This window comes from Crassostrea angulata, chromosome 3 (genome assembly GCF_025612915.1).
Source record: "Crassostrea angulata isolate pt1a10 chromosome 3, ASM2561291v2, whole genome shotgun sequence".
Taxonomy (NCBI): Eukaryota; Metazoa; Mollusca; class Bivalvia; order Ostreida; family Ostreidae; genus Magallana; species Magallana angulata.
Window position 1 is genome coordinate 11,972,188 of NC_069113.1, and position 22,716 is coordinate 11,994,903.

Sequence of the window (22,716 nt, forward strand, 5' to 3'; positions counted from 1 at the left end):
TTTTATACAGATACACCTGTATCTTCAGCGCAAACCGTAATTTACGTAAAGAAGGCAAATCATGTTACATATGGAAATACAACTATTGTCCACAAGTACCCAGATGCTCGTAGAAAGGTATATAAAAAATCTATAATATCAAGAGAATGCATATAATTCATACCCTTTTACATATCTCACTCTGAATCAACCCAACCAATATCAGTCATATATAGATCAGAGGGCCCAAGGACTAATAGTAGCCATACATTGTGTTATGTAAAAGGGTAAATTTTATACCTATTTACTGGCTAAGAGGAAAATAGGCAAAATTGTCCCTGGAAAGCAACTGTTTCCTGTGGCTGAGCTGATGATTTGGTTTTTTTCTGAGTATTTTACTGCATTTCCACAGGATAGCAGTGAAGAAGAACCTCTCTTACTCAAGAGTACACCAAAACAAGTACCGGTAAGTTATTAATAAATATTTTCTGAAACAATTTTTGGAAAGAACAGGTGAAAGTTACATAATGATATTGCATAATCTTTTGTCATGAGGGTGTGATATGACTATGTTGCATCTGTTGAGGTAGTTCCTCGGCATGTTTGAAATAAATATGTAATGATAGCATCATTTTATCACCTAAAATAGGGAATTGGTATATTTGAAACCTATTTTATGCAGAATTTATTAAGTGGATGCCGATGTCACATGTTACTACATGTATATTCCTGTAGTCATTGGACAAGAAACTAATAAATCAACATCCTTTGAATATTTTCTCCATATGAGAGAAATCTGCTTTAAAATCTCTTTTTCCCAAGAAACCGATATGATTGATGACAATTTTCAGTGTAATTTTAAAAATAAATTTGTTACAGTAATTGTTATTTTTTCAAAGGTGTTTAAAGGTCATATGAAACGATATCCTGACCATATTGAGTTATATATGGGAATGAGTTCATAAGTGCCTATTTAATAAGACTGACATTGTTTTTTGGATATTTTATGCAAAATGTGAGCGCCACAGTCGATCAAAATTACTTAATCGGGAAAAGGAACATTGACTTACGCGGCTTACCTCCCTTGCTTATGACGTCAGTAAGACCCAATCGCCTTATAAAGCTATGTTGTGAATACAAATATCCATGTCATTTTGCACCATTTTAAAAGAAAAAAAAATACTATTTTATATAAAAACTTGTATAATTATACAATAATCAACCACGTCAGTATTTTTTCTCTCAAGAAATGAAATCGTTTGCGTTTTTATTTACATGTAATAGCGTGTACATAATGATATTCAGTTTCGAGACTGCAGGGAGAATAAATGATTTTCTTCATAGATCCACATGCAAGTATAATATAATTTTAATATAAGCATATTTATATGTTTTATTTTGATCTTTTTAATGAAATTGACAAATTCAAAAATAAGTCTGATCGTGTTTTCCCATTTGCACGTTCATGCAATTCATTAAGATTTTTTTTCTAAACAACTTGTAGGCCTCATTGTGCCTCATTCGCTTCACGATTATATTGTTTGTTTCACTTTCAAATTCACAAATATGCTACCATTTAATTATTTTTAGTCTAAGATAAATTTCTTCAAATGTTTTGTTTTTGAAACGTGTACTTGAATGTGCCGTGTTTTGATTTTAAAACGTGTATGTGCGGTGTTTACTCACAGATCCCTTTTATCTCACTTTCTTCCGCAATGTTTTCTTTCGGGTTTTTTTTTTCATTATTGATGCTTGTTCTTAATAAAATCTGTTGATTATCTTCACATTCGTTCACAACTATTTTTATCAAACAACCGATTTATTTTACCGATACATTTCTAAATCCTTAAATGTTATATATTTCCATGATCTAATTTAATAAAACGTTAATACACGTGTACACAAAGTATTTTCTAAAGATATTGCTACATGTATATATCAATAAGTCAGAAATTTATATTATTTCGAAATAAAATTTAAGAATAATTTTGCGGCATTTTATAGCAGCTCTTAAATACAAACTATGTACACAATGCCTCAAACATTTTCATTGGCCTGCCTTATATACTTTTTTATGTGACAAAATAAATCAAATCAATTTAAATGCTTTAATTCCCTATAAATGTAGCTCAATCATTATGCGTACCGAGGAAGAAAATGATGTTTCTATTTCAAAAGGAAAGGATAATTCATTAATCAGCTGTTAATGTTGGAGCATTTCTTTCGTTAAATTTCCACTCCAGTACGGGATCTTTATCATGATTTTACTTTTGTGAGAAGCTGATATTAGATTTATTCATTAACGACCAATTAAAACTAAGTCATCTGTAGGCTACTACGAAATCAAATGATCTCATTTGAAAGGAAAGACACGTTCATATATGCAAAAATTACTAAAATTTAATCGATAAACTACTGTTAGTAAATTTACACTAGTTTTAATGCATTGTTTACCTGGTGGGTCTTTGTGACGTCATAAATCCACAAAATCAAGAACGATAAGCGGGCAAGAATTTTTTCAGGTGCTCAGTTTTCACGGTTATTTCTCAGTAATGCAAAGGCAAAAAAATCTTACATCATGTATTTTAACATTTGTTTATACCAAGCTTTATATTCATGAAAGAAAATCATAGTGTTAAAAATCGTTTCATATGACCTTTAAGAAATAATGTTAATATTGTTGAATAATGTCATATTTAATACCTTTAAAGTTTATTCTTTACAGAATATTAAGAGATTGATCAACTTAGGTTCAGCAACATTGAAAAGATGACAATTTTCAGTGTAATTTTAAAAATAAATTTGTTACAGTAATTGTTATTTTTTCAAAGGTGTTTAAGAAATAATGTTAATATTGTTGAATAATGTCATATTTAATACCTTTAAAGTTTATTCTTTACAAAATATTAAGAGATTGATCAACTTAGGTTTAGCAACATTGAAAACAACAGATTGATCAATTTCATGTTCAAGTTATGTTTTCTTGTAAATAATTATATACTCTGGTGTTAAAACTGATTAAGAGATTTTTTCATCATATTCTACAGAAAAAAAATAGCCTTGATGATGAGTTGAGAAAGCTGGACACATTATTAAGGAGATCAAGCCATAATGACCTTCGAGTGGAGGATGTACCAGGTGACGGAGACTGTCTGTATCACACTTTCATTCGGAATCGTCATATCCATGGGCTTCCAGATAGTCCCAAAGAACTCAGAAGGCAACTTGTCAAATATCTGGAATCGAATCCAGACATTTCAGACGGAATGTCATACAAGGACTTTCTGTGCCTTCCGCTAGATCCAGACCATGGCGTTTTGCAGCCAGAGGATAAGGCAATTGAGACAACTGTGGAAAATGCGGATGACCAAAAGGAGTGTAGGTGGCAGATATTTTTGAAAAAGATCCAGGGCGGTAAGTGGGGAGGGAGCTTGGAGATCCAGGCCCTCTCCCAGCTGTATAATGTCCCAGTTACAGTCTTAACAATAGATCCGGATGAATCCAGACTGAATGAAATCCATTTCAATCATACTCCAAAAACAACCATGAATCCTGTCATTTTTATTGGGCATCTGAGTGTCAATGGAAAGGGAACCCATTTTGTGGCATTAAAACCTCTCGAAGAAAAAAGTTTTGAACAGCCTGGTTAGTACTACATGTAATATTACATTTGTAATAAACAGAATTATTATCAATGAAATTTAATTACCTGGTAATGTTTTTTTTTATTTCTTTCATTAGCAAGTTTTCAGCAGGGTGAACCCCACAAGAAGATATTTGATAGTACCTATCCTTACAAGGAAGGGGAGATAATGTACCTTCAGAAACTCTTAAACCGGATAGGTTGTATAGAGACCCTTAGTGGTAGAAAAAATTACGGAACAGGATTCAGGGTGGGAACCAAATACGTCATGACAGCCTTCCATGTAATGGAGGACGCTCTAAGTAAGTGTTGGGACTGAAAAGTATTTGGTTTTCTCTAATTAACATTTTAGATAAAGATTATATATTCATATTGCAACATCTCTGCAATCCAAGGGGTGTCCAACTGTACTCTGTGATTTAAAGAAACCCTTGTTTTGCAGAGATGATGTTGCCTTAACCATAAACTAGTAAAATAAATGTATCTTTTGATAGTGAATACAATTGGCCATTAATCTTGTGTATTATTGAAAAGCAAAAATTAGGTGATGGTAGAGAAATGAATGGAAAACACTATTTTAGATGGACTTGATGGGGCATATCATTATTAAGGTCTTCCGTTTCCAATGGAAGATCTTATAGTGATTGTAGTGTTTTTTCTTTCTTTCTTCTTATTTTTTTCCCCCGTTTTTTGTCGGCAGAATTTCTCAGAGATGGCTAAATATATTTCATTGAAATTTTCAGGGATGATAGAAAATGATAATATCTCGAGGCCTTTTTTTCATTTTCTCAAAATTCATTTCCGGTCGTCCGTTTCCTTTCCCGCGACGAAAAGCTTGTGGCATCAAGATCTCAGAAACGATTAAGACTTGAACATCCACACTTTGTGGGATGATAGACCTATATTTGTAGATAACTATTTTTTTTTGTTCGTCGTAACTTCCGGTCGTCACCAGAAGCACTTCAAAAATAATTATTTTTAAGCATTAATTTTCTTTTCCATAGAATAAATACATAAGTATAAATCTATACATAAGTTACCTATGCAATGTTATATATCAACAAAAAAATTCTACTTCCGGTGAAATATCTCAATTATCTCAGGTAGCTTTTTTAAAACACATTTTGTACCAACGAGATCTCAAAAACTATAAGTTATGAAAGCACAAAACTTTCATGGATGATAGACTTTTCATTGAAGATGTGTTTTCAAACCAGTTTCATTTTGTCACTTCCAGTCCACATAGGAAGAGTTCAAACAAATCGAACTGTTTATCAGTTTAAATTTTTTCCTTTGATATTTGTAGTTATCTCGATGAAGAATAATGTACAAAAAGCAAGTACCTGGTATACATGTACAAAATACAAATAACCTTGAGCTCTCCCGTTTGTCCGTTTCCTGTCCCAAGACAAAAAACCTTATTTCGACGAGATCTCTAAAACGGTAATGACTTGAACAACCAAACTTTGTGGGATGATAGACACTATTTTGTTTATCCGGCGTAACTTCCAGTCGTCACAGGAAGTACACCCGATTTTCATTTTTTAAAAACAATTTGGTTATTTAGCATGGAAGAAGCCTTTTAGCCTTAGAATTACAAAAGATCATCTACACATGGTAAAAAAACAAAAAAAGTTCTACTTCCGGTAAGACATCTCAAATAACTCAAGTAGCCTTCTTTTTTAAAAACAAAGTACCCACAACATCTCAGAAACTGTGAGAGATCAAGACACAAAACTTATATGGATAATAGACATTTGATTGAACATGTGTTTAACGGGTTTCATTTGGTCGTACGTCACTTCCGGTTCTCACTTGAAGCGTTCAAGCAATAGAAGTGTTTTTTTAACTTTAGATTTTAAAAAAAAATTTACTCAACGTGATAAACAGTAATGTACCGTAGGTAAATGTACTAAAATATCCACTTTCAATTTCTTAAATCACTTCCGTTTGTTCGTTTCCGGTCCCAAAACAGAAACCTTTTCTCAAAGAGATATTTATAACTAACAAAAACTTTAACATCCGAACTTTGAGGAAAGACAAAACAATGTATGAAGTTATGTTTACCATGTTCTGTATGATACAGCGTAACTTCCGGTCGTCACAGAAAGGACTCAAAAATTGACATTTTGTCTTTTTGATTTGTTTAACTTCGAAATAATTTCTTGGGAATTCCTTTACAGTATATATTATATCCCTTTTCTTTTTCACAAGAGAAATGGATTTTTATGTGCAGATTGATACATGAGGAACGGAAGACCTTTTTGTTGCTAAAGCAACAAGAGTCTAGTTTATTGTTAATAATTGTCAGGCCAATTAAAGGCTTCACAAAATCAGTCAATATGGTAAAGTGAGATCTCTCAAATATGCCAGGCTATCTCAGACAGATCTTGGCTCCTCATTTTACAGATGATGTTGAATCGAGATCATGGTAAACATTTGTTATGTCTTGCAGGCCAATTTTGGAAAGAGGTTTATAAGAGACTAACAGATGAAGAAAGAGAGCGGGTGAGGTGGACAAGAGATTGTTTGCCAGAGGACGGGGTCTGGAAATTGTCTACACTATTATCATCATTGGAGCCGGACAAAATGAGTAATTATAAAACTTATAATACATGTATATGTACTGAAAACCAGAATCCACATCACTCCATTTATCTTCAGCGAAAGAGTAGTTTAAAAATATCTAACTTTTTTATCACTTGGGGATTCAAAAATAGAAAAATAAATTGGGAAAATCTTCATTTTTTTTTATTCTCAAGTACTGCAATGCTACAATGAGTTGATTTATGGTAAGCATGCATGTACAGTGCATGCTTATATAAATCTACATTGTGACCCATGGACTAATATTGGAGAATAGAGTATATATGTGACAAATTTAACATTGCACATGTATTTTATTAATACATGTATCTGCAACTTATACATTTGGTAAAGCCTCTACAATTATTTCTTTTTCCAGAAATATTGGAACATATAGGCACAGAATCAATAACTGATGAATTTCAAATTAAATTTGGATTTGTGAGGGACAACCCAGACAGTATTAACTCCAATTTTTCCTATGAAGTAGCATTTGCCTCTCCGTCTCATGATGTTGTCATTCTTGAACTGATACAGGATAACAAATTACCCGATCCAATTCACCTCAAATCCACAAATGTACCAAGTGCAAAGCTTCATGTGCTTGGACATCCAAATGGTGTGGAGCTACAGCATGATCCAGGGTGTGTAATCATTAAGGATGAGGAAGAATTAGATAAACTTGTAGATCAAGGCATATCATTCTTCACCAATCAAGGTTATGCAGAGAGCAAAGTCAAAGAGGATTACGCCCCCTGTATACTTTCTCCAGACCATATCCTCTTCCATTGTTCAAAGAGCACTGCCCACGGTGCCTCTGGGTCCCCTCTCATAGTAATCATCAAAGACAAACCTCAGGTGATAGGCATGTTACTCAGGGGACATCCCAAGTTGTACTACAACTACCGGCATAACCACGACAAAGAGACAAACGATCGCGCATATCTGTTGGTCGAGTTGGGAATCTCCATGGAAAAAGTTCGCTCCCTGCTCATCTACCATTCTTTAAATGAACTAGCCCATGATTTATTCCAACACTAGTCCAAGATTCAATCTTATAAACTGTAAGGTTGTTTTAACTTTGAGGTTGTCTTTTAGGTAACAAGTGAGTTTATGTTTGGTATCTTGGACATCGATATCTCTGATACCATAGATATGGTGAAGTGAGTTGGAAGTCCCAGCCATTCATTAAAAAGTCATAAACTCTGTATTTCGAACCTTCAGAAATCTAAGTTTTTTTTTCATGGTCACATTGAGTTCGGGATAAGAAGACATGGCTGTACGTGTATTTTGTTTCACATAATACATGTTTTGAAATTGTTTAGAAAAGTTGACTTTCTAATAATTTGACAAAACGTTCTTCTTCAGTGGAGTTGAGTTTATGTTAGGTGTACATGCATGTACTGTATCAAACATAAATTATATTTGTTAGATTTATAAATCAAATTTTATTGGATGTAACATTGTTTTTAGTTATAAAGTCAAGATTCATGAAGTTCATTGCTTCTTTTACATTATCTTAAATAGAGTATTTTTAACTTGTTTTGCTTTACAATATATACATTGTAAAGATAGTAATTTTTAATAATGTGGACAACAATAATGAGGAATTGTTTATTGCTTGTTGCACAGGAATTTTTTTTTTTATAAAGTTTTTGTTTAATTCTTACTTTTAAACATTTATTGTAAAGGACTATATATGATAAGGGCCTAAAATGGCCCCCTAAAATGAACATCATCATTTTACTATCATTCTTTGTTTTATTAGTACAGATATGTATGTGATGTGTTTACATAATATTCATTTTGGTTCAAGTGCCCACAATTTAGAAATATGACATTGTAAAGACAACCTTTTCCCGCCATTTTTGCATTTTTAGCGTAAAACAGCTTGTTTTCAAGCAGTTTTTCAGTCTGAAAACATAGAGTGCATTCTTGAACAAATAAAATATTTTAATCAGAGATGTATCTAGCTAAGACTAATAAGTGACAAAAAAATTTTCCTTGTTCAAGCATGCGCTCTATATTTCCCATTCGTAAATAGATAAGAAAAATGCCTATTTTTGGCTGATTTTGATTGAATTGTAGAAATGGCGTCACTTTTGACGTCATATACTACCAGTGAGTGCAAATAAATCAAATAAATATATGAAAAATATATTTTATATCAACTCTTCTAAAAAATTAGTGAACATTTTATTGTACCCGAAACACTTAAAAAATGGCGAATTATGGGGGCAAAATTTAACTCTTATCATATATAGTTCTTTAAAAACCCACTCAACTGACAAAGGATCAACTATTGGTTAAAGCCAAAGAAATTAATAACAAACTCAAAATGTACCAATTTCCATATAATTATATATGTATATTGTTTCCCTGTATGCATGAAATCACAACTAGTTCTCATTTCACGGATAACTTTGACCTCAATCACGTTCTTTTACCTACTGGTATATATTGTTTCTGTGATCTCAACACTACTTAGTGTTCGTCATGCGTGGATATAGGAGGGGGGGGGGGTGTCAGGGGGTCCACACTCTCCCTCCTTGCAAATTTTAAATTTGAAATATAAAAATTACATTATAAAATTAATAATAATTTTAATTGGGCTTCGGACCACCCCTGACAAAGTCAAATAACCGTTCGAAAACCCCTGGAAAAGTTTTCTGGACCCGCACTTATTCATTTTATATCAGTTTTATCAATTAAACTTATCAGCCTGTAAAGTATTTTAGTTTAACTGGCTTTGTCTACATGTTATCTCACTTTTCCTGGTATATGTACATTAATGCAAGTGGAGATTCAAAATTTACATGTGAATTTGATAAGACTATTTTTGGGAGCATGTTTTACCATACAGTTGGCATAATTAGTTTTTGTAATTTGTCAAGTGCTAACAGTGTTACGAGTGTTTGTTATCAAGAGGCAGCAGTGACTGAGCTCAGCTGGTGATCATCTACATCCATCTTGTCCAGTTCACTTTTTAAGTGTTCTTTGTTATCAAAGCCATGCCCATTAGTGAAGTATACTTGCTGGATATACAATCAGGAATACCATTAAAACAGGTGTAGGCCTCTCTTAAAATTTTAAGATCAATTTATATTGTATTATTTGTTTGTTTGTGTTTTTTTTTTTTTGGGGGGGGGAGGGGGAGTTACCAATAAATTAATGATATATATATATACGTATACTTGTATTTGTATATACATGTATTTAAGATACCAATTACAAATTAATGGTTAATGAACTGAACTGTATTTGTATTTAATTGCATTCCTTTCATAGTACAAAGTACACACAAAATTGTAATTCAGGACTTGCTACACATAACTTGCTTTATATTTTCAATTCATACAGTTTTATATTCACCATAAAATCTATTGATTTTGATAGAAGATTATGCTGTTACTTTTAATATTTTATCAGTAAGACTGAATTAGAGAAAGTGTGCCAAACAGTACATATATATATATACTCTATTTGCATGTAATGTCAATTATAAAAAATGAACAAATGAGCAAGTGAAAAATTTGACTCAATTAAAACACAAAATGATATAAAATATCCTATACTTTGAATGTTCTTTAGTAAATGAATGAATGAATTACTGCTGTTGTTAAACAAATTGAAATTAGTTTATCAGTACCGGTAATTTACTGCTGGTGGTACCTAAATGTAATTTAGTATATTAGTGAATAACTGGTCGGTATCTATATGTAATTTAGTATATTTAAAATTTAGTGAATAACTGTGGTTGATACGTAAATGTTATATAGTATATACATGAATAACTGCTGGTGGTGTCCAAATGTGATTTAGTATATCGGTGAATAACTGTGTTTGCTACATGTATATGTATGTTTTCATCAATCGTTGCTTTGATTAGTTCTTTAGTTCATATGTGGTACAAAAAATATGTTTTTTTAAGATGTCAGCATGGTCACAGAGTGATGTATTTTCCATCATAATGTGCGAGAGGACAGATAGATGTTTGCTCATTTTAAAATGGCTCAATCAGTATCAGATCTCGATCATCTAGAGCTTACCATGCAGTGTGTAAAACCTCACACTTGTCTGTTTTTTGTGTAAATGCAAGATAAATTATATTTAATAAAGAAATATTTATACCTAAGCTTTTGAATTTTTTCTCACACAATTAAAGAAGACAGGGATGAAATTAGCATTGGTTGAAATTTTGATAGACATTAAGATCAATTCTATGTAAGAATCAATGATTTATAAAAGGGTCTGGCCACGCATAGTCACCAATTTTCCTTATATTTCATACATAGACACACCTAGGTGTAAAACGCAAAAAACCACTAGAAGTTGGTTGCTGGGGGTAACCGTTGCCATGGTAATCGAGGCTAAAGAGGGGAAAATAGCAAAACTTACCTACTTTGAAGCCATATTAGAAGGTTTTGCCCACTAATGTAAACTATCAAAGACATAAAACAGCCTTTGTCCTATTTTCAATTATTTAGTTATATAAGAAAATTAATGGAGAAACCAATACTTTTAAAATGTTACCATGGAAACCGTTACAAATTTTTAAAATCAGTTTTCTGCGTTTTTTTAATAAATCCAAATGGGAGACTGTTAAATTTTTACATCCATATCAATGTCCATGCAATATATATATTTTATCATAAAATTTGACATCCGTTGCTATGGCAACAAGGTCAAAAATTGAGAAAAACTGAGAAACTGTAGATTATTTTGATATGCTTTCATTCCTGATTTTAGAATTTATTTGCAATTGTTTTAGTTGGAACTTGTAAAATATATCTAAATTTTCATTTTACACCACAAAAACCTTTGTTATGCAACAGAGAAGTGTAGTTGCTATGGAAAATTAAGTTGCGTAAAAAATCACACAGAAATTCTTACTTTTTGAAAAGTCCATAGCAAAGGCAGTTATTTTTAGAAAATTTCAGATTTTTTTCAAGTGTCATAAAAGTTGAGGACATACTTTATTTTTTCTCACCATTTGATTTTATATTTTTATTCATTATAAGTGAATAAAATCCATTTAAAGATGCCTAATAATATTATAAATTTCCTTATTTTTAAGCTTGTTACCATAGCAACGGTTCTCAATTATATATATACATTTTTAATTGCACAAAGATAATAGTGTTTACCAAAAAAATCCAAGATTTGCACTTTTTATTCAAATTAGATGAAGAAAACACATTTTAAAATTTATGTTTAGTAACCATGGAAACGCTCTAAAAATATGCGTTTCATGAATTTTTGTCTTTCTTTTGAAAAATGACAACTATATTTAATAATATATTCTACCCTGGAAACCCTAAGTTCTGCACATTGCTCACAATATGTTCTCAAATAAGCATTAAAATGCCATTTTTACATCTTTACCCTCGGTTACCATGACAACGGGACCACATAGCAACAAACAAATGGTGTTAGGCTTTTTTACTCACCAAAGTCTATCAAATTGTGAAGTATGAAGAAAATCCGTGACTATGCGTGGCCACCGAATTTTGATTCTTACATAGAATTGGTCTTTAATATTTTTATAAGTCTAGACATTAATGTTCCACCAATGTTTAAAATTATGATCTTCACCCTTGAAGATCACCCCAGGCTCTTTCCCTGGCAGGAGTTAACCTGCCAGTTCCAGGGGTTGGTCAAGGCACCAAATGTAACAGGATGGGAGAATTTATGATGGACCAGACCAGGATTTGAACCTGGTTCCCCTGGATCTCTAGTCAGGGGCTCGACAACTGAGCTGTCTGACGCACCATAAATCACTGGGGATGAAAATCAGGAGATTACTCCCTATTTCAAGACAACGAATGCATCCAAGCTTTTTCCACTGTTTTGTTTTACATTACATGCAATCAAATCATTCATGGCAACACACATTTTACTTCATTATTTTTGTAATAACTGAGATTCAGTACCAGACTTATAAGCCATGTAATGTCATGATAACCTATCCATTAAAACGCAATACAACATACCGGTATAAGCATGCATAACATTCACAGTCTCAGTTTGGGTATTCAGGAAATTTTTGCAGAAGACCTAGAAACTTGTTTGTTGGGGGTGGGGATGCATTTAGGTTACCATATGAATTAATGAGTTGAAAATTTCTAGGACCCCACTTACACTACTCAACATGATTACTCAGTAACATTTCCTACAATTCAGTTCTCAAAAATATTGGTTAAAAACATCACATATCTGACAATAAAAAGATGGATTTCATTTTTATTTGATGTCAATTTAAGATAATTTTAATAAAAAATACAAAGCTACATCAACAACTGTAACACACATCATTTCTTTTCATCAGCTTCATCTGTTGGTTTACTTATTTTCTTTTTCATTTCTTGATATAAGTTTACGTAAGTATTTTTCAATTCCTTCATTAAAACTTTCAGATTCTCGTTGTCCAGTCTGTTGTATTCTTTTGGATTTTCGTACAGAAGTTTTAGAGGTGGGTGATTGATTCCATAAAAACTATACAGAGACTGGGTGTAAAACACTGAAAGAAAACAAAAATAAAACTGCTTCAATCTACACACAAATCTAAGCAATGGCAATTTAAATAATACAGCAAATAAGATAATACATGTACATATAGAAGAAAGAAATTAATCCCTACCATAAAATAAATATTATACAAAAAATATTGTTTGGTTAAAATCATATTAACATAAAATATGTAAACCTTAATTTGCATATGTCATGTCAAAACATTGTCAACATATGCAAAAAAATTATTTCTTTTTGCATCATATATACCGGTACATCAATTTGACTTTTCACTGCTTTTGTACTTCTCCAGTACATTTCATCCTTTGGAATAACTGATGGAATTAAGTTATTAAAATAGTATGTACAGTAGTACTTTCCAACTACTTAATTGGCATATGAAATAGTGAAACAAGCATTTAAATAAAACAACTTTTAATATAGAATGTCATTCTTCTCTCTAGAGGAGATATTCATTAGTCAAATCTGTACTTACCTAATCCTACTATGCCTAATGATATTGAAGAGCGGACCCGATGCTCAACAATGCGAGATTTAAACGTGTTTGTGAGAGGAAATATGAAGCATCCTATGGCTGTCACAAGCATTGTCATACTGTGTAACTGTCTCTTGTGCTGTTTGTTCTTTTCAAGTTCATCCTGGGTTTGTGTTTCTTCAGTTTGATCTTTTATTTTGCTGTCAATGACATCTGGTTTGGGAATGGTTGAAGTCTTTTTTTGTGATTCACATGCAGCACACTTAATATTAAACAGTCTGTAGATGGCATTCATTTTTCAATTATTTGATACTACACCATCTATCTGAAATGAAGATTAATTTTTTTAATGTATCTGCCAACATGAAATCTAAAAATCTTTTAGACTGATAGGTTAACTAAAACATCTGCTCTTAAATATACCACTGTTATCATGGTTATGAAAGATGCAATAATCACCATTTATTTTTTATCACCTTCTTACTCTTAGCATGGTGTAATTCTTTTGGGGCTAGGGACCTATGGGCTCTATTGTGCAGATTCATAATTTCTAAATTCAATCAAACTCAAACCATGTGCGCCAGTTTTGGACTTTCTAGTTTAAGTCATTTAGAATATAACGTTATATGTTTAATTTTAAAATTAAAACCAACCATAATTTTACCACGATCATTTGAAAATCATTTTGGAAACAAATAAAAAGGATTTCTATTGCTTACCGATATGTTACGTTTGGCTTGGCTTATTAAAATCCATCGCAAATCAGTACCGGTGAGAAGTTGGAAGTAGTTATAGTCAATAGTTACTGTAGTAGCATGGAAATGTCACATCTACTCGAATTTCCTCTAAATTTGTACTCCGAGCCCGACTATTGCCTTTATAGGTAAATTTTATTTTTCTTTGAATATTAATTAAAATTGTGTATAATATTTATCATACAGGTAAATTGTTTCCGACTGAAAATCTTCTCAAACTGAAAAATAACAATAATACAGATAATCAGTCTTAAGACTTGAAGTACGAGTTTTACTACTATTACGTTTGTCATTTCGAATTTCCTCGCATTTCTGAAAGTTTTTCCTCGAATATGATTTTCGAGTAATATCATAATTACAATATACCTTGGGTATATTGTCACAATATAACGCACTGTCATTTAACACATACTATTTGACGACAGGTGCTAGATCACCATAGTTTCCGGCGCACTGTATATGTATACAATATCATTGTTTTTCCCCTTTTGATTATATATTTCATGAAAACCAACATTTTTCAAAGAGTTGTTAAAAACTCACAACTTGATTTGTTTTGAAGTATCTTATCGATAAATTCAGATTTTTATTAATGTTTTTGGTAAAATTAAGATCGTTCCTCCAACATTTTGTTCCTAAACAATCCCAATGTAAAGACTTTCAAATGGTTAAAATATATATCTGATCATGTTGACCTTTTTCAGTTGTGAATTGATGTTGCTGTTGCGTATCTGATCATGTTGACCTTTTTCAGTTGTGAATTGATGTTGCTGTTTTGTGCTTTTTGTAGGGTCTAAAATGGGGAAGATATATGATTTGCTAATAGAACCTTTCGTAAACATTGTCGAAAAAAGACGTTCACAGAGGGAGGTGGCATTAAGAGAGGGCAGACCACCAACAGATGCGCTGGCGGTCAATCAGGGAAACAGAGCGACCCCTGCAGTATTGACTCAGCGAGACGAGGCAACCTCAGAGGAGCTGTCTCGAAAGGAGGAGGAAGAATGCCTCACCTGTAAAGTAATCGCCATCTCTACCTTGATGATGTATGGGACTGCCATCATACTTATTCCCACCACTGAGAAATACAAACAAAGCATGAAAAAATACCTTGCAAACAAAAACTATGTACTGTTGATATTTGCAGTTCATTCTTTCGTTGGAAGTGGTAAGTGGTAATTCAATGCATATTTGCCAATGTGCATGTGCGGTTCCAGAATTTTTTTTCAGGGGATTCAATTTTGCGTACCGGGGGAGGGAATGTCCTGATATGGATAATTTTGTTTGGAAGGAAGGGGGTTTCTAGGCCTAACGTTATGTTTGGTAATTGTAATTGTGAATTTGATAAGGCCGAATCCTCTCGCTAGGTCTGCTCATGTGTACATTGCCAGTACAAATGCTTCTGGATTCATTTTGTGGTAAGATTATAAATTTCCTTTTTGTTTTTTAGGTTGTTTTGCAGGTGCTGTTTACCAAGGTTATAAACTATCAGAAATGCTAGCTCGTCGGAAAAGTGTGGAGGAATAACCCTGTTTTGACTGCATAACTATTTTACAAGTGTATTTATCTGGCGTACTTCTCTTTTTGAAGTTCATTTTTTTTTTGGTATGCAAGTGATTGTTGCTTTTAAAATAACAAACGATGTAAGAAGATTTGACCCTGTCGTTTTTTGTACCGCTGCACAACTTTATGTATCATTTTGTATGCATTCTAAAATGCATTTATGTCAATATGTTTTATTACTAAGATATATTAAAGACAGACAAAATTAATCATTTGTTGAGATATTTCTTAGACAACGTACATTTGTCTACAGTGCCTGCTATGTTAATATATGCATGTTCAAGAGAATTTGATTTTTCAAAGAGACATAACTTGTATTGATGTCGCACAACAGAAAATGTATAATGCATATATACAAGACACGAGTCATTAGAAAGCTAGCCTATGGCATCGTGGATATTTCTAAAGAGTCTACATACACATGTATTTACATTTACATTTTTCTGACACCTTACATAGTTAGACATAGTTATACAAGTATTACGTTATTGGTTGATTCCCCATAAAATATTTTTCATACAATTAAGTAGTAAAATAAAACCAACGTTTTCTACAATATCAGCGATATGCACTAAAGTATTCACACTGTTCTTTATTAATTATCATTTAGCAAAGTCGTGATTTATTCCGTTATCATATCCCAAAAAAATTACAAGAAAATGAATAAAGAAGAATGGCAAACGTGTCATGTCAACATCTGTTGTGTAATATTACACGTTACATGTAAGTGTCTGCTACAGCTCGTCGTGAAAGTGTCCGTGCATTTGCTGGTACATCTTCTCTATCTTGGGACTGGCGAAACTGAGTTGGACTTTATAACTGGGTTTCTCCTTCACGCGTCTCTCCGCGCCAAACAGCGAATTTGCGACTTTCATAGCGGTTTTCATGTCAAAGCTGTACAGTTCTTCCCAGCTCAGGACTCGGTCTCGGTTCCGGTCCACTAGCCTAAAAAACTGTATACAGACAAAAAACTTTCATTATAGATTTGGCATCGAGCAATATTAATTACTTTGGGAGAGGGGTTCTCATCTATTTTTCAGATTGAGAAACGCAATTTCTTGATATGGTATATATCATTTCAGTGGTTCTCTCAGCTTACCCACCCTGACATAGTCCCCGTCCTGACGTGGATTAGCTTTGATCAGTGTTTCAATATCTGACGCCAGCACTTCGTCCTGACCAGCAAACTTCTGAAGCATGTTCATCCTATCGGTCAAGAAAAAAAAAGTATTCAGGAATATTATTTTGAAGACATATACTCAGTAGTACATGTACGCATATGCATACACTTATATATATACATGTAGCTCAAATACAAAGATTGATTGACATGGACTGATGCGATATACCGATAGGCTTAAACCAAAATCCGAATAGTACTGAAAAGAGTGTAAGCAAAAATGAAAAATTACAAAATGAAGTAATTTCACACAAATCAGGGAACAGCAATTAAATTCTTTCAAAGAAGCCTTCAAAATATCGTAGTAATGTACGAAATGGTAGAGTTTTAAAAACTTTTGTATTATACAATAAGATATTCAAGCTAATGCAGCAATACGCAAAGTGGACCAACAAATGCCGTGTCATTTGCCATGGTTACCTGGCCGTCTCCAGCTTGGTTAGAAGTGTAACTGATGACAAGTTTCGAACTCTGTCTATACTCTGAACCCGAGGACAGCCCGACACATTGAAGTAGGGTGGGTGGAGGAAGCGGTAACTGATGGCCAGCGTTCTGTGGTTCCCGCTCCTTGTGTGGTGGTACCACCTATTGTATGATAACGATAGAACAATGACCAAACCAAACTCTCCTGTCGGTACGTTTATAATATGACTTAATGACACGAGCATTGATCGACTATTCTCACACCTTATAATATACCATCAACTTAATATTTCGCATTTTAAGTTAGGGTTTTCCTTTATTGCATGTCCATGTAAAAGCCAATTCCAATCGTGAAAAACATTTTTCCCCAAAGAGAAAAACAATTCACAATTGAAATGCAGAGAAACAGGCCGCTACGGCATCGTACTCGCCATGACATTAAATATTTTAAAAATACCGGACGTTATTCTTTTTATCAGTTGTTTATAACATTGTTTTATGGTTGTTAATTTATTGTAAAATAAATGTTGTTTGACCATAAGATAAAAAGTTCAAAATTTAATCTTCCTCAAAACCATTCCCTCCAAAATATTTACGGAATCATGGACAAAGGTACTACCAGTATTCTATTAGTACCAAACATCACAGCATATTGACAAACATGTATGTATACATGTACACATTTAAGATGAATCTTCTAAGTATATTATTTACTCTTTGGGCACGTAGATGCAGTCACCGGGTTTTAGACTGGACCTCCACCACGGTAGACTTTGGAACTCTGGGAACCGGAACATGTCCACCTGCTCCACATCCACTTCACTGTACGCCCCGGCCTTGTTCCAATGTCGCTTCTCCACCAATCCAGACTGGCTCTGTTCGAATAACCGAATCAATATCGTTAATTCAGCAAAAAAAAAACCCCCAAACTTTCCTATTTCAGTCTTGTTGAAACAACATCCTTGGCATATATTCTTTGAACATGTTTCTAGCAATTTAAAAAAAATGAAATTGAATATTTTCACTGAAATAATAAAATATCAAATACAGAAGGTTTTTAATGAAAAAAATATTGATTAAAGTTAAGCTGTCGACATCTTACACTGTCAACTAGATAAAAGTCCTTGGTCCCATCCAGTAAACAATAGAAGCTGTCAAAGACGTCCTTGTGGAGAACAGTCTGAATGCCACCGCTGCTCATCCACAGAATCACGCGCTGGAGCACGCGCTCAAACGTACACCGCAAACAAAACGGAATGCTAACGTTTCCTAGAAAAAGACGTGAAAACGAAACGTACAAATAAAACAGAGCAAGCAGCATGTGCAAAGCTTCCTTTTACAACCATGTACAATGAAGAATACTTTAATTTTGACCTTAACATTCGAACATTGTTCAATTCCAATCTATTCCGTGTTGAATTCGTTAGGGACTTATTCTTAACTTTGTTGCTTAGGCGTTATCAGTGACAAGCGTTGATGCTTTTTGTGAAAGTTGTCAGAAATGTTACTACAAACAATGGCCAATATAGCTGAATCAAAAAGGCACATTATGTTACTTGTGTCGGTTGACGCATGTAGCATCTGCTATTATACAAAAAAATTGACAACAAATGCACTAGTTTGTAAAGTCATACAAACCAAATTGTGTTTTTTTTTGTATTGCATTGTTTTTTGCCTTTGTTATTGTTGTAAAGGTTAAACACAAGCTTACCTTGCATGCTTTTTGGAACATCTTGAAACATGTAGATATCTTTGAAATTGTAGTCGTATATAAAGTCCTCCATTCTGTAATAACGGTACGAGTTGTCCATATCCTCTTTCTTCCCATATTCGGCGTACATAATTTCTCGGGCAAAAGTAGTGCTGTATTACATAGATAAGTAATAATCATTATTAACATACATGTAAATATTGAGTGTTTGTCCCCTCCAATAATTCTGATAATCAACATGTAAAATATTGCATTGGTAATATTTTGTATAGTTTTTCGTAAAAGTTTTGTTTACTTGAATAAAGGATTGTTTATCATGTTTAAACAGTCAGACAAACGAAAAATGCTTCGTCGTAATCAGGCTTGTGGTAGTGTTCGATCACAAGACGTTGCAGGGTCGAATACCTCGTCTTGCAGTTTCGTATTAAGTCAGGATATGTAAACCGTCTCTAATCTTCCATTAGGAAAACCCAAGAAAAATCAAAATGTTAAAAATTGTTCCTTCTCAAGCGTCTGTTTTCGAAGCAATTGAACAAGTATTTTCCGAATGATGGAACATTTGACTTATTTTAGGAATAAGGAATCATTTTTCGACTTTTATCGGCCAATCATTACAGTCGGAACCGTGATCAAATAAAGCCGGAAAGGCTTTACGATACATGTACATGTATCTACTGTAATGATCAATAACATGAAAGTCAAAGAATGATTAATTATCACTGATATTTACATCATTTCCAAATAGTGTATGTACAGTAAAATTATTGACATTCATCCATTAATTTTTTTCATTCAAACACGTTTGTGCCTATTTTTCAAGTACATTACCACGCGGGGCAAAGCGCTGTTCAACCTGCCCACTTTAGGCAATGTGCCAATCATGTAATTATTGAAAAATAAAAAAGACGAACATTTGACTCGTAATTTTAGTACAGATAAAGACACTGGCAAATGTAAATACTTATTTAGAGTTCTTGTTAATGACTATGAGTCTAATATTCTTAGTGACTGAGTGAGTCGACTTTTAAATTTATTGATTTGAGTCTCGTTAAAGAAAAGAACCCGCTGTTGCCATACACCATTCACCTTTGACCCATTCAGAAATGTAGAAAATACGTCGTAACGTGTAGAAATTCTTTAGAAGAAATTTTATTGCATCCGCATTACCACTTAAGTTTTGTAACTAAAGCTAGAAAGGGTCTAAATTTTAAATTTCCAAAAGCCACCTTACAATGTTGAAATGACAAAATGACACATCGATTTAGTACATTAGATGTATCTATTCAAAAGTTATCTTTCTTTGCCCATATATATTCTTAAGTTGCGGTAATCTTATATCCGGTAATTTCCTGAATGATGATTTGTTAAGGGTCGTTCTCGAAGAAATTTGATGACATATATGTATGCTGAATATTTTCGAATAAATGTATGACAACAAAACACGACTGTCCCAAAAAAAAGGGATCCATCTTTTTATACCTTTGAAGAGACAAAATCTGACAAAAACTGTTAACATTTATAAACTTTTTTAAAAACGATTGTATACACCTATATGACAATTAATAATTAACCTACTTTAAATATGCGTCTGTCCAAAGACCATACGCTGGCATATTTTGGGGAGTGAGAACTTGGCGGAATTTGACTGGAATTCTTGGAGCCACATATATTACGTAGAAGTCCTCAGAAGTCGGAAACTTGTCGAGTGTTTCAACCTCCCCCTCGGCTGGTTGGTGCGATCCAAAATACTGCAGGTGCCCTCTGGGTTTCTGTCGCGCCGCATACCCAAGGGATAAAGCAGTTGCAAGGACAGCACTGTACAATAGAAAGTGTCTCTTCATGGCATTAACTGTCAAGGATCCAAGACGGGCGCATGAAGCAGACAAAAAAGTCTATAATAGATTACGTTCATTTAAAAGTATGCAAGAACTGTTGGCATTTGTCTAAGAAATCGATGCTTGTACAAAGAAAGTTGTAAGTGAATTTTTATCGATTGCTACAGAGACCCATTTTTAATTCCACTCGTAAACTTGTTAAAAAGCCACGTAATAAACAACCCTAACCGATTAATTAATGGGAAAAGTGCAACTGGCTTGTTGGAACTAGAACCACGAACGACTGAGTCAAAATTAAATCTTAGAGAATTTAGTCTACAAAATAAGAGAATTTAGTTTACAAAATAAGAGAATTTAGTGTATAATTAAGAGAATTTAGTCTATAAAATAAGAGAATTAGTCTATAACTTAAGAGAATTTAATCTGTATCGAACCATAATTTAGTCTATGTTATACGAGGTACTTTGCAAAGCACAATAATCATCAAGTTATATTTTATTGTAGTTAATCTATTCATAATGATAACATAAAAACACAATAAGGTGTCATTCTAAAAGAAATATGACAAAAGAAGATGAAATAGTAGTGATATTCATGCTGTATTATGAAATATGAGTTTAAAATTGCACCGGAAATGAGCAATGATAGTCTCTCTCAGACGCTTGTAGAAGCCAGTGGGTTTAACTTTGATGTCATAGTACAAGCATCCATCAAACTGTTTTCCCTGCTATAATCACCGGAGTATAAAGAGGAGGACATTTATCAATCTGCTCATATCAATTTCGTATTGATCATCTTATGTTATTATCGTCCTCGCCGCTTGTGGCTTCATTGAATTCATTTGAGATGCTGCCAGGATCCGAATTAATATGAAAACCATACTTGGATCGATTAATAAGTATTCCCAACAAATGAAATTTAGAGTATTATGATACACATGGCTGCTAAATTTCACTCACCGACTGTGATATATTGGTTGTATACTGACTTTATTGGTAGAGATTGCTCTGACGATGTTCAAAGAAATATGGAATTACAAAAGTCTTACTATATATAGTACTTTGATTTTTTCATTCCTATGAAGTATACCCCCTTTAAACCTTGTATTTTACCACCTTTATTTGCTGAAGTTGGAAATCTAAAATACCGGTAAACCGATTGAGAATTTCTTTTAATAATTTTTTAAATACATGTACTAGTATAATGGGAAAATCTCTGTAGCAATTGTAATTTGAACATTCATTAATATAATAAAAGCCAAATTATTCCAATTTATTTTGTTAAAATGGCTACTTAATATGTAGTTTACAAGCATGTACATGTACAACCTTTTAAATGATCTATATAAAGTTATATCAATCGTGGAATCTTCGGGCATTTACCTTGGATGATAAGTTTTGAGAGATCGCCCAAAATACTTGCCCGTGTGGATTTCGTCAAATGATCAATTATTCCAAAGAGTCGTGATCATCTGCTGGACTCGCATCTATTCGTAACAAAATAATGTTGCTTATGTTTAGAATTTGTACTTATTTTAACTCATGTCAAATGCACCCCTCCCCACAATATAATTGATTTCAGGGTGTCTTTTCTTAGATAATTATGCTGATGCTCTTGTTACAGTTCTTTTGCGCTACATACCATGATGTTGGGGCCCATGAGGGTCGCCCTAAGCCCACCCCCTCCGGTGGGGGGGGGGGGGGGGAGAACAACCCTGATGAAAAACAATGGATGCAGCCCGGAGGTTTTGGATTCTAGATATTTTGTTTGCCATAAATAGTCTTTTAAGTAGCCTTTTTTCAAAATTATTTTTTTTCATAATCAATAGTTAGAGATAATACAATTTGAAACGTATAAGGTCTGTGGAATAAACTTGAAGAAGTGAAGCAGGGTGTTCTATATTTTGATCCCTCTATATTAGTCTAAGTGAAAATGTTCTACAAAAGGCGACAGATTTGCAATGCAAAGAATCTTAACATATTTACTCACCAGCCAAATAGCATAAAGAGGGGGGATGGGGGGGGGGGGGGGGGTCGTC

The 22,716-nt window shown here is 33.3% G+C and overlaps 4 protein-coding genes across 7 annotated transcripts in view; 2 read left to right on the forward strand and 2 right to left on the reverse strand.

The window, feature by feature from the left end:
* The window catches only part of LOC128175638 (uncharacterized), a 55,427-nt gene extending 45,084 nt beyond the window's left edge, over positions 1-10,343 (forward strand). For all 4 annotated transcript variants that reach the window (XM_052841421.1, XM_052841423.1, XM_052841422.1 and 1 more), the window contains 6 exons: positions 11-117; positions 392-445; positions 3,027-3,624; positions 3,721-3,924; positions 6,078-6,215; positions 6,588-10,343. In XM_052841421.1, coding sequence (XP_052697381.1) covers positions 11-117; positions 392-445; positions 3,027-3,624; positions 3,721-3,924; positions 6,078-6,215; positions 6,588-7,249 — 1,763 coding nt within the window. In that variant the 3' untranslated portion in view covers positions 7,250-10,343. The remainder of the gene's footprint in view (positions 1-10; positions 118-391; positions 446-3,026; positions 3,625-3,720; positions 3,925-6,077; positions 6,216-6,587) is intronic.
* Positions 10,344-12,437: 2,094 nt separating this feature from the next.
* Positions 12,438-14,077, reverse strand: LOC128178552 (uncharacterized). The gene is made up of 3 exons (XM_052845786.1): positions 13,934-14,077; positions 13,215-13,539; positions 12,438-12,728 (listed from the first exon to the last, which is right to left on the reverse strand). The coding sequence occupies exons 2-3, from the start codon at positions 13,507-13,509 to the stop codon at positions 12,520-12,522; spliced, it is 504 nt and encodes a 167-aa protein (XP_052701746.1). The 5' UTR covers positions 13,510-13,539; positions 13,934-14,077; the 3' UTR covers positions 12,438-12,519.
* LOC128178553 (uncharacterized) lies at positions 13,984-15,738 on the forward strand. The gene is made up of 3 exons (XM_052845787.1): positions 13,984-14,097; positions 14,760-15,134; positions 15,417-15,738. Exons 2-3 carry the CDS (start codon positions 14,768-14,770, stop codon positions 15,491-15,493), a joined length of 444 nt encoding a protein of 147 aa, XP_052701747.1. The 5' UTR covers positions 13,984-14,097; positions 14,760-14,767; the 3' UTR covers positions 15,494-15,738.
* A 503-nt stretch (positions 15,739-16,241) lies between these two features.
* Positions 16,242-20,765, reverse strand: LOC128178555 (uncharacterized). The gene is made up of 7 exons (XM_052845788.1): positions 20,419-20,765; positions 18,844-18,995; positions 18,235-18,401; positions 17,847-18,007; positions 17,130-17,294; positions 16,633-16,735; positions 16,242-16,482 (listed from the first exon to the last, which is right to left on the reverse strand). Exons 1-7 carry the CDS (start codon positions 20,682-20,684, stop codon positions 16,264-16,266), a joined length of 1,233 nt encoding a protein of 410 aa, XP_052701748.1. The 5' UTR covers positions 20,685-20,765; the 3' UTR covers positions 16,242-16,263.
* Positions 20,766-22,716: the final 1,951 nt, after the last annotated feature.

What these genes read in the sequence shown, in the direction of transcription:
- LOC128178555 (XM_052845788.1), bottom strand. Translation starts at nt 20,684, where the DNA reads ATGAAGAGACACTTTCTATTGTACAGTGCTGTCCTTGCAACTGCTTTA. An exon ending in TGTTCCAAAAAGCATGCAAG is followed by an intron (nt 18,402 to 18,843) that starts GTAAGCTTGTGT and finishes GTCTTTTTCTAG; the next exon opens with GAAACGTTAGCATTCCGTTT. An exon ending in TGCATCTACGTGCCCAAAGA is followed by an intron (nt 17,295 to 17,846) that starts GTAAATAATATA and finishes ATCATACAATAG; the next exon opens with GTGGTACCACCACACAAGGA.
- LOC128178552 (XM_052845786.1), bottom strand. Translation starts at nt 13,509, where the DNA reads ATGAATGCCATCTACAGACTGTTTAATATTAAGTGTGCTGCATGTGAA. An exon ending in ATTAGGCATAGTAGGATTAG is followed by an intron (nt 12,729 to 13,214) that starts GTAAGTACAGAT and finishes GTTTTCTTTCAG; the next exon opens with TGTTTTACACCCAGTCTCTG.
- LOC128178553 (XM_052845787.1), top strand. Translation starts at nt 14,768, where the DNA reads ATGGGGAAGATATATGATTTGCTAATAGAACCTTTCGTAAACATTGTC. An exon ending in TCATTCTTTCGTTGGAAGTG is followed by an intron (nt 15,135 to 15,416) that starts GTAAGTGGTAAT and finishes TTTGTTTTTTAG; the next exon opens with GTTGTTTTGCAGGTGCTGTT.